This window comes from Fragaria vesca, linkage group LG2, assembly GCF_000184155.1.
Source record: "Fragaria vesca subsp. vesca linkage group LG2, FraVesHawaii_1.0, whole genome shotgun sequence".
NCBI classification, from domain to species: Eukaryota; Viridiplantae; Streptophyta; class Magnoliopsida; order Rosales; family Rosaceae; genus Fragaria; species Fragaria vesca.
Window position 1 is genome coordinate 30605079 of NC_020492.1, and position 11767 is coordinate 30616845.

Sequence of the window (11767 nt, forward strand, 5' to 3'; positions counted from 1 at the left end):
ATATATATATATATATATATATATATATATATATATATGACTGATTAATTAAGTAGCAGCAAGAAGGTATAGATATATACGTACTTTGGGCAGATACTCGGTAATAAGAACCATCTCCTCTTGCTGCACAATTGAACCAAGAAATTGCAAGATATTGGGATGTCTAAGTTCCCGTAGGAGAGTGTTATCCTTAGCAGAGAGTATCCTGTGTACGTACGTACGTATGATCAGCTTGAAGGAATATTAATATTAGAGTTTGTCCGAATTAATTAAGTCACATAATATACACTAGCTAGCTACTTAAACTAATGATCGATCGACTTAATTAATATATATGTAGAAACAAATACATTGTTACTGGAGCACGTATGTGTCTCTTGACAACAGTCTTTACGACCCAGATTCCACGCCACTTGACCTTCTCAGATTCACCAAAACAACCCTGAAATCAACTCAAGCAAGAGCTTTTACATATATTAATTTACAGACTGATATATGGTACAACAACGTGCGATATATATATGTAGAAGATGATTAATATATGCCAGATCATCAACTTCGATCAGTACCTGTTGAACCTTTGATGAATGTTCTGTATCTAATTCCGTCATGTCAAACTTAACATCATTTGAATCATGTTCATGTCGAACAGTCTGGCCGGCCGGTGTCCAAAAGAAGAAGATCGAAGAAGAAGAAAACATGTAGTTAGTTATGACATGCATCTTGAGTTGATCATAGAAACTTTATGATCATAAGAAACTTGGAGTACGCTGATCATACCTAGAAATTAAGATAGAATTAAAGGTTCGCGATCGATCATCAAATATAGTTTTTGTTCTCGATCAATTAACTAATAATTACCATTAGCTGACTGGTAAAGTCATTGCCTCCATTCACTTCAAGAATTCTGCATATGTCTCGATGTCCATAGAGTCTTGCATCTGTCAAGGGCTTACATATTCACATCACAAAAGTAACAGAGATCGATAAGATCGAACTTGGAGTGAGCAAATCACAATACATCTAGTACGTTGTAGGTACCTATATATGAAAATTCCAATATATATGTTCTTATTACCGTTCTTTTCCATCGGTCTTGGAGATTAACATTGGCTCTGTAGCACACAAGAAGCTCAACAATGGGAGTGTGACCCTCACTCGCCGCCAGATGCAGCGCCGTCCTGTTGTCGTAGTCTTGCACATCAGGAGATACGCCTTGGATCAACATCTGGTTCAGTCCAACTCTGTCACCTCTCGAAGCGAAGCTCAAGAACTTCCCTATCAGTTGCATGTCAGAGTCGTCGCATGCATAAAGAATCTCACCCATCGTCTTCATTTAAATCGATCTATATATATATGGAGAATCAGTTTCCGATCGAAATGAAAAAGGAGATATCGGAGAGGTGCTTCAGCTAGCTAGACTGAAAAAGGGCAATGAAAGAAGAGTGAGAGAGAGAGAGAGAGAGACTAGTACGTGTTATATGGCTTAGCTCGTGAGTCGTGTTGTTGTGGCGGGAAAGAGGCCGGCGGTTATAACCATGATAGAGGCTTTGGGCAGAACGACCCGTTTTGTCAGTTTAAATTTTATATGCATCAAATTGATGGTGATGCCATGCTTAGTAATACCAAAATGACAAAATCAAAGGATAAGGTGCAAAATGGGTGATGATGGAAGCGGTGAGTCTTGGATGAGATGCATCTTTCCAAAGGAAACAGTCTCTCTGCTGATCTCAAAGAGTTCTTATTGCCTTACTGATGTACGATTGTACAATAGGGAAGAATGTGATTGACATATACTTGATTAAACATTTTATAGCACCTAGAAGTCCCGATATAATATCGAGAATTTCTATAAAAAAACATGTATTCTAACTAGCATCAACTAGTAAAGAGATTTTAATGACGACTCCATTTGCTTTGTCACAACGGTAACATAATAAAAAGATCAATAGACATGTAGCACAAATACATATTGATTCTAATGTCTAATAATGCAGCTTTCGTACTTTATATGTTGCCGTCAAAAAATAAATCTGACAACAATTAGTCTCATCTTGCCACTAGAAGGTTGCGACCATTTGACCAAACGGAAAACAAACCGCCTCCGTAAAGCAGATAAGTCACACAAGCACCGGCGGCCTACTAAGGGACTAGTGTGGGTGTGGGCATATGCGCCCACTGAATTTTTTCATGTGTGTATTGAAGCTAGGTATGATATATACTGTGATAACCAATTGATTTATAGTATCTACTCCTAACTAAGCCCCCACAGAGATAAACACAAGCTTGTTTTGGTGCTTTACACCAATAAAATGAAGTTACTAATGAATAAGTTACAATAATCTTCAACTTATTTTCAATTTATGTCTTTTATTTGGTTCAATTTCCTTATAAATCTATGACTTTGAAATAAAACTTTGTTTACGCCCCCACATATACAAAATCCTGAGTCCGCCGCTGCACACAAGATGTATAGACCGGCACAAGACCTTTCACGCTCTACCTAATAGTGGGACGGCATAAACCCGCTTAGTACGAAAACAAATAAAACTAACTAGATATATACAACCATACATACATACGTCTGGATACTCAAGAAGATCGAATCTCTTTCTTTGAAGCATATAACATTTAGTAATTGACTATTTCATAGGTAACAGAGACAGGCTTCATACCTTGAGCATCATTGGCCGCTCTCTCATTGCAGTCCTTGAAAGTGAGAATATTGAAAAAGTTGATATCTTTTGCATCCACATTCCACACTATCAATATTAATTGGTCAAGAGACGAACAAAGAATATTTCCAATAAATGACAAGGAAAACAACACAGTCGTCAATGTCAAAAGACAACCAAAATAAGAGAAGGTGCTACATAACATTAGAAAAAACAGCACAACCTATGCACCTTTGGAGATTAATCCAATGCCAATTACAGTATTAATCACTAACCTCTTATGTTATTATGAGCTGCCTTCTTGGTCATAGCTCTCTGACCAACTGAGACTAACAGATCGAGTAAGATAGTCAAAAATGTCATCAAACACTGATCATCATGTTGCTATTGATTTGGCCACCAAAATCGTGGGCAAGTGGAAGCAGACTTATGGATGGATACCAATATTTTCAGCTTTTGCTGCGATTCTCATGGCGTTTTTGGCTGGTGCCAACAATCTTCCAGCTCCGGTTAGTGGCTTCGTAAATGAATTTTGGATGATCTTTAGGTATAGTGACCATGTTCAGGAGGTTATGTAGTGAAATGACCAAGACGTGCTGACATTGTTTTCAATCATGATGGACTAGATATTGTACACGAAAGTTGGTTTTTATGGAGTTCATATGAACCTCTAACAGGTTTTTCTTCAATTTTAGTTCATACATTGGTTTTATCATACATTGTTTTCAATTTCAGTTCTCAACTCCAATTGGATCCGGGAGTTTGACCATTCTGAAGGCATTTGTAATGGCTTGTATGATCTATGTTCCTGGAGCAGCCTTTGCAAGTTCCACCAGTACTGTTAATGCCTTATTTTCTTATGTATGGTAGTAAAACCTTGGTGCCTAAATCAAGTTCTCATGAAAATGTTGATTTCATTTGACTAATGGAGTTCACTGTTTACCCAGTTCCTTAAAGAAAATCAGCCTAGTGAAGGTTTCATGATGTGGAGTCTGGTAGTTGTTCTCATCACAGCAGGTACAACATGACTTTCTTATTATTACTATCATACTTCATGTCATTGTGTAGTAAACAAGTTTCTGAAGCTTCTTTCACAACATATATATTTATGCGGAAATTTGGTCAGCAATCTGGGTTTCTCTGGCTACATATTTACGGCTGCCAGTCTCATCCCTGCAATCGATACAAGGTGCTCTATTGGGAACTGTACTTGCTACTCAAGGTTTTGGCTACATACCATTATGGAATAAGGTAATGCAGACATAGATGCAACTGCATAATGAAAATGACAAAGTTGACGCTACAACTCACATTCTCAATGGGAAACTCAATGCAGAATCAGAACCACAATTTCATCGGTGGAGGACTTGTTTGGCTTGTTCTTGAGTGGACTGTTGCTCCATTAATTGCCTTTCTTTGCGCATTCCTCCTCTTTGCTCTTATGAAGATTTCTCTGCTTCGCCATGAAAATTCCGAAAGAAGGATTCTTGTTTTTCTTCCAATTGATTATGGAATATCAGCCGGACTGCTTTGCCTCTTTCTCGTGTTTCAGGTTTCTTACTATATATAATTCTTCATTGATATTGCATGATAGAAAGAGCCTCGGGAAGATGGTTTAACCTAAAATTTCGACAGTAATGTTAAATGAGACATACCAGATCATACTTGTAGATAATGCAATTTCTAATACCTGTCTTCACTTTACTGCATTCGCTTAAGGCTATCACATGAAGTCACCAAGTTTAGAATATACAGTATTATAAAACAAGGGAATTGTGAAGAAACGTATCATTCACATTGTTAATTAATTTTACTTTTAGCAGGCTAATAATTATATTCCTGCTTCAGTACGTGCTTTACTGTTCTCCATATTATTTCTTATTACCAGAATTTTGTGCTTTGACAATTTCAGGTGTTACCACATATGATAGCTCTTTATAATTGGGTGATGATTGTTGCAGTTGCAGTGGCCACCTTGATCGGAGCTCTATTATCTTTGGTAACATTTTATAACAATTAATGAATTTTGTTTGGAGGCCTGGTCTTACTAATGTTCTTGACCAGTGTCTAAATCTGTATGTAACAGCTTGTTGTAGTACCTTTGGCCATGAAAAAACTAAAAGCAGTCAAAAATTACAAGACCATGAAGAAAAACATGACACAATCTTCAGATCATGGTAAATGCATAGAAAGCCAAGATCCAGCATTTAACGATACAAAATCAGCTGAAGATGAAGCTCAGTTTGAAGAAGCATTGAAAGATTTCATGCAGATGAGAGTCCTTGACACGGTGTATGAAGAGGACGAGAGGAGCTGGGCTTCACCGGACTCATTAGTCCAGGAACCCGAAAATAAGCTTGCTAAAGATCAATCCATTGCTTCTCAAGATCTGTCTAATATAGACAAATCTACCTCATTTAGAAAGTTGCTCCAGTCTACACCAATTCAATCGGTTCAAACTCACACAAGGAACTTTCAGAAGATTGAGAAAACAACACCAATTGGAAATGCCTTCCGGTTTCTTAAAGGTTCATCAAAATCAGTTTTTTCTCCTGTAAGTACTCCTGCTCCTCAAGTCTTCTTTCATATGACATCTCTCTCAGAAAATATCTCGTGCCAAACTGAATGTGGACAATTGGTATATTTGTTTGAAATATATGTCACAGTTTTGACAAAGTAACATGCAAATATCTCGATGAGAGACTACACAATATGCTCATTTTGTGCTAACCTTCATGCTTATTATGCAATGGAAATAGATAATGGAGTATGACCAGCATACCCTTGTTCGCCATGCTCTAGCCGAAAAATATGACGATGTGGAAGATTACTTCAGCTTTCCTCATCTTATAGCTTCATGTATCTTTGCGTAAGTCCTGCCACTTTTGTGTCTTAAGATATGCATGACATAGTTTTACATGTAAGCACAATATCAACAGTTCAACACAAAAAGAAAAGAAAAACATCAGCAGGAATCCAGATTAATCCTACACTGCATCATATATGACCTCAAAAATGATGTTGATGAGCAGGCTTATACAATCAGCTAGTGAGGTTGCGGCTGTTGTGAGCCCATATGGAGCTATTCTTGATGTTTTCCAGCACAGAGATAAATATTCTGGAAATGGGGAACATGTGGTGAGTACAATAGTGCAGTACTAATAAACATCATGTTGTTAGTTATATAACTAAGCATCATGTTATCCATTCATATATATTGCAGGGATCAATCCATGTAACTTGGTGGTTTAAAGCAATTGGTGGATTTGGTGCAGCCATCGGTTTCTTTCTATGTGGGTTTAGGGTGACTCAGTCTCTGGGTGGAAAGCTGACTTATATGAGCAACTCAAGAGGGTTAGCAGCACAATTGTCAACTGTAGCTGCAATCATCATTGTCACTAAAATTAAGCTTCCAGTCTCAACCATCCATGCTTTGGTTGGATCCTTGGTAGGAGTTGGGATTGCAGATGACCCTCGGGTGAGTTAATCTTTAATTTGCTTACTGTTTACTCTGAATGTGTAGGTTATGAGTTTGATACCTTTAAGCTCTAGTTTAGAATTAGAACAACTACCACTGAAACCACCCTAGGTCCTGAATGTCCTAAAACATTAAATTTCCCAAGAAAAAAAAAAACTAGCAACATGATATACAAGAATTTTAGCCGTTTATAAAACTATTGTGAGTAGTTAGGGTTATGCATAATCAGAAGTTTAATAATGTATGAATGGATCCTCAAAATTGAATTTGACTCTTGCAGAATGTGAACTGGAAGCTCTTATTCAAGTTCATGTGTGGGTGGGTGATGACCATAGTCTTTTGTTCTGCCGTTGCTTATGTGATCTTCTCAATGTCTATACACTCCCCTGCTTATGTAGTGCGTTGAGTCTCAATCATCATCACCGGCCAATTTCCTTCCTCTCTGTATCTAAAATTTTGATTTTCCATTGTATAGCAAACCTTTCCTTAGATATGAATCAAAATTACATTCAACTCACTTGGAATAACAATTTTGTAGTTAATTTCAGTTACTAGCAAGGCTTAAAATCTCACTTGATGAAAACATTGTTAAGTATAGTATGGGTACATATGAGATCGACATCACTCAAATAACGGTAACACCATTTCCATTTTTTTTTTGGTATAATGGTCAACACCAATTCCATACTACCGAAAGTTTCGGAGAATTTTAAACAATTACACTATTGATGTTACATGTTTTACAATGAGAAATTTTTGAATGCTACAGAAAAACAATGTGGCAAACTGACAGTATGATGTGGTCCTACATTCCAATCAAATATTAACACATGTATTTATTACGACTAAAATATAAACCAAGGTGTTTCTATTTTTTGTGAAATGACCTTCATGGGTCTTTGTTGAGTTTGGACTAGAGTTTAGGATTTAGGGGTTTGGGTTTAGGGTTTAGGGTTTACGGTTTAAGGTCTAGGGTCTACGATTTAGAGTTTATAGTTTAGGGTTTAAAAAGCAACAATAAACCCAAAATTGTCTTTGTTTGACAAAATAACTGATGTGATTTTTCTTTAATAAAATCCATGTGTCAATATTTGATTGGAATGTAGGACTACGTCATACTGCCACATGGTCCTCCCGTAATGTTGGAAAATTTCTTGTTTTACAATTCAAGATTATTAATAATTATGGATTAATAAATATCAAACAATATCTTAGGATTATGTGACAGTTAAATCCTCAAGGACCAAAAAGGGTAAAATCCAAGCAAAAAGAGATAAAAACCTTAAATGAGTCATCTCGAGAGCAAACAGTAGTGTTCACATGGTCACCTAGTGACCAAAGTCTAGTGACCAAAGAAATCATGGTCAATCACCGTTTGATGTAAATCTAAATTAAGGTAGAAAACAAAACAACTTAACTTTAAAATAATACTTCACACCCTTAGATTTACATCCAACGGTAATTGACCATGATTTTCTTAATCACTAGGTGACCAAGTGAACACCACTGCGAGAGAAAAAGCTTCGCTTGCCCAATCAAGCTCGTTCATAGGGATGGCAATGGGTAGGGTAGGGTACGGGGATCAAAATACCGTACCCATACCTTTTTACGTTTCTCATCCTCGTACCCGTCCACGTACCCGTAATTAGATAATGGGGATTCCCCGTACCCGTACCCTTTAGGGATTACGTTTTCATACCCGTACCCGTACCCGTTAACAATTAAGTATTAAATTAATTTTTTTAAATACGAAATACAATTATATAAAAGTATGAAATTAAAATCAAATACCAAAATAAATAAGTTTCATGCTTCAATCCAATAAAAATAAATACAAGTCTTGGTTAAAACAGAACAATACCTATAAATTTCATTAAGAGAATAAAAATATATAATAAAAAGGAACGTCTATTAAATGTTTATTAAGAGAATCACAAATTTTTTTACATAAATATTTATTTATAAATTATATATAAATATATATATATATAATAATAAATTATATAATTATATATAATAATATTTTCATCCTTAATAGGTGGGGATGGAGACGAATATCAAAATACCATACCCGCCCCGTACCCGATTTAAGAATCCAAATACTGGGGATCCCCATCCCCGTTACCTGTTTATACCCGTATATCTTCCCTGTTAGGGTCGAATACCCGTGGGTACCCTACCCACCGGGGATTATTGCCATCCCTACTCGTTTAGCAGCGTTTGGATCGTGTGTAAGCCTCCGGCTTTGTCGATTTCACGGCTGCTACCGGACGAGATCTCACATCGGGTCGTGGGTCCAAGATTTTGGACTGTGCTCGAGGCTCTAGCAGTTGGTTTTTTCTATTTGGGTTTACTATCTTTAGTGGTAGGTTAGGAGCCTTTGGCCAAACATCGCGACCCTAGAATCAAAGTTGGACAAATGGGCGCGCTTGGTTTAATCTGGATAGTTTTGGTTTCGTCGTGAGCTGTTTGGGTCGTGATGTGGAATGTGAGGCGCGAAGTTTATGCAAAAGGGGCGGCGATGGTCACGCTTGATCTGAAATTGAAGCGGCGAGGATGCGGCAGCACACGTTCGACAGCGAGACATCGAGTTTGCCAAAAATCAGTTAACTGAAGGTACAATTTTTTCTACGTAGTTTGTTATCTTCTAGTTAATGAAATAGCTAGGCGACAATACGAAGTCGAGGGAGGTGGTCATGGCTTCCAAAAATGAAGTTTTAATACACGCCCCTACTATTTTATGTTTCACATCAAATTTTATAGTTGTGTTTAATGACCAAAACATACATCTAATTACTTGTGTATTGATGTGCTTTTGTATTGATATGTTTGACTCTATCCTTTGTGCGTAATGATTCATGTAATTACTTGGTTGCGTTGGCTGTTCTTATATAAAATATTCTTTGTATATGAGAGTTTAGAAGAATTTAGAGGATTACTTGGCAGCGTTGGCTGTTTTCATTTAGGAGTTGATTCGAACTTTAAATTTGCAGGAGTCAGGTTATTAGGGTTGAAACAAAGTGAGTATGCGATGATTTAAATCTGAGTTTGAATCTTGTGTGGGTGCAAAAGTCGATCATTGTATATATGTAAATAAGATTTTTGTTTTCTTTTTAGTTTAGGATTTTCGTCACTTTTCTGTCCCATGTTTTGTTTTATTTTATTTTCGTATCAAATGATTTCTGATCCCCATGTGTGTTTTGTATACTCCTGTTAATTTTCAGAATTTCCAAAATAGTTTAAGTTAGGTTTTTAATTTGGTTTTCGACTGTTGTTTGCTAGAAACAATAATGACTTTTGTAAATAGTTATAAGTCTACAATACTTGATAATTCGCGTAATTTTTCTAAGCCTTTTTTTTTTTTGGGCAAAGATATCTTCAATCCCCTGTTTTGAACGATACCTTCTTACTTAATGCTACAATTGATAGAGTTTTATTTGATTCATGTTTCTTGTCCATCAGATAAAATCTCCTCAGAGCGAATCTTGATAAGCTGAAAACTCTCATTGTAGATGTGGTTAAGGCAAAATCCCCTCAAGTGGAGTCTGGTTGAGATAGGGTAAGGGAAAATTCACTCAACATGAATGTGTGTGAGGAGAGATCTACTCAAGAAGAACAAGGGTGAGATGTATAAATTGATATGTTTCTATTCCTATAATTAGATCGAAGCGTCTCTCTCTATCTCTACCTCTAGGTTTCTCGATCTAGGATTTCAAAGATTTTGGCGAGCGACAGTGGAGCGGCCGTCATCGGCTCTGGTAGAGGCCTCCGCCTTTTATTGGTAACGACAAGGTTCAAATAGGTTCTCCGGCTGTGGGACCGAGAATTTTTTTCTTTTGTCGACATACCAGAACGACGGCTACTTTGAAGGTCGACAGCGAATCAGCGCCAGATTCTTGTTTGGTAGAGTTAACCTTGCGTGACGTCCTTTTTTTTCTTGAAGGGTTGGGTTCTTGAGGGGCTCGTTGGCATCGGCTCTCCCTGTCAACGATGGAAGTTGGGTGGTGTTGGCCGGCCTCTGGACGGTCAAAGTGTCGGTTGTGGTGGAAACTTTAATTTGCTTTGTTAGATTGGGAGGTAAAAAATGATGTATTGAGAGGTTAAAAATGATGTAGGATAGTAGTAATAAATATTAAAATCTCTAAAATAAGGAAGCTATTGGAGTTAGAGCAAATTTTTTTTATAGATTTTGGTTTTTGCTTTTTTATTTTGGAGAAATTTTAGGAAAGCTGTTGAATATGCTCTTAAGCTCTATGATTTAACTGGGTCTTTGCGCTTGTGTTCATTTATAGGGTTTGGGGCTCCTTTTTAATTATGTTATAAATTACGGTTAAGTCTTTATTAGATAGTTACTCTCTTTGTCTTTTGTATCGATTTTAATTTGTACTTTTACCACAATTGCCTGGTTGACAAATGGGAATTAGATTAAGACGAGGTTGATTGTAAGCTTGCTTAACTGTGAGTGTATCAGAGATTCGGATCAGTATTTTCATTGCTTTTATGTTAATCCGAATGTTGCCAGTATTTGCTTTTGTAAAAATGGTAGAGTATGGCTAACGGGCTGTTGATCTAAACTTTATTGTTAAAAAAAAGATTTAGCTAAATAATTTGTAATTACATTTTAAATTTAATTGAATTTGTCTAACCACCTAGAACAACAAAATTATCTTTACTTAAATATTCCTTACTAATATATTATGACAACCACATTTTTTTTTTGAAACAAAGTTTGCATGTAACTCAATATATTGATTTCTCAAGCTAGGATGGCTCGATACAACCTCTCGTGAGGTGATACAAATATCATCACATTGCACAATTTTTGCTCATTTAAAATGAGCCTATCCAAGCTAGAAAATTATCCTACACAAGGATAAACTTGGTTGAAAGTTTCCTTCGCCAAAGCGCTCAATTACGACACTCTCTTTCATCATCGAGGTGTTTGATAACCTTCTTAGTTGACAGGCTAGAGCCCTACCATAGAAAATCATAAAAAGGACATAGAAAAGAAAAACTAGAAAGGAAAAAACCTAGCTCAATACTCAATGTTCAATAGGAAGCCACTAAGGAAAGCCCACTCGAAGCCCATCAAGCTGGTCCGCGCCAACCTATAATACCCCGTACCTAAAAGGTTACTGTTTGGGGTTACGAGTTACCACGGATTTTTCTTTATTCGCGCTCGGAGATTTAAATAGTGATTGCTCGAGGTTGTTTTCGAGCTTTTCTGGAAATGGGTAAATAGTGGATTTAAAAGTCCGAAGTCGTGGTACACGTTTATATAAGCTCACCGGTATGTCCGGATTATTTTCTGGAGCGATGAGCTATGTTCTGTGAATTTATGAAGTTTACAGTAAATTTTCAATTATTGTTTCTTGTAACCGTTTTACCGTAAAGGACCAAAAAGTTGACTTTTTGTTAAGTTGATAATTGGGAGAACTCCTTCATGGAAGTCGTAGAGGACGTTAATACGAGTTCGTGGACACGTGGCACGCTCAAATCGGAGTTCGTATGAGAAAATTATGGTCTAAAAACGGAAAGTTTCTATTTCGGTAAAGGGTATAAGAAGAGAGAGGAAGGTTCTAGGGGGATCGGTAAAACCGACCTAAGCAAAAAA

The 11767-nt window shown here is 36.8% G+C and overlaps 2 protein-coding genes across 2 annotated transcripts in view; one reads left to right on the top strand and one right to left on the bottom strand.

Annotated features, from left to right (window-relative positions):
- Window positions 1-1327, bottom strand: part of LOC101311832 (probable serine/threonine-protein kinase DDB_G0271682-like) — a 6262-nt gene extending 4935 nt beyond the window's left edge. The window contains exons 1-5 of the mRNA XM_004293100.1: window positions 1079-1327; window positions 862-951; window positions 570-653; window positions 351-442; window positions 85-205 (exon numbers count right to left, since the gene is read on the bottom strand). Of these exons, the coding sequence (XP_004293148.1) occupies window positions 85-205; window positions 351-442; window positions 570-653; window positions 862-951; window positions 1079-1327 (636 nt within the window). The remainder of the gene's footprint in view (window positions 1-84; window positions 206-350; window positions 443-569; window positions 654-861; window positions 952-1078) is intronic.
- A 1704-nt stretch (window positions 1328-3031) lies between these two features.
- LOC101312124 (inorganic phosphate transporter 2-1, chloroplastic-like) lies at window positions 3032-6559 on the top strand. Its single transcript, XM_004293101.1, has 11 exons — window positions 3032-3184; window positions 3411-3536; window positions 3623-3692; window positions 3802-3926; window positions 4012-4227; window positions 4588-4674; window positions 4762-5229; window positions 5435-5544; window positions 5708-5813; window positions 5899-6153; window positions 6434-6559. Exons 1-11 carry the CDS (start codon window positions 3032-3034, stop codon window positions 6557-6559), a joined length of 1842 nt encoding a protein of 613 aa, XP_004293149.1.
- Window positions 6560-11767: the final 5208 nt, after the last annotated feature.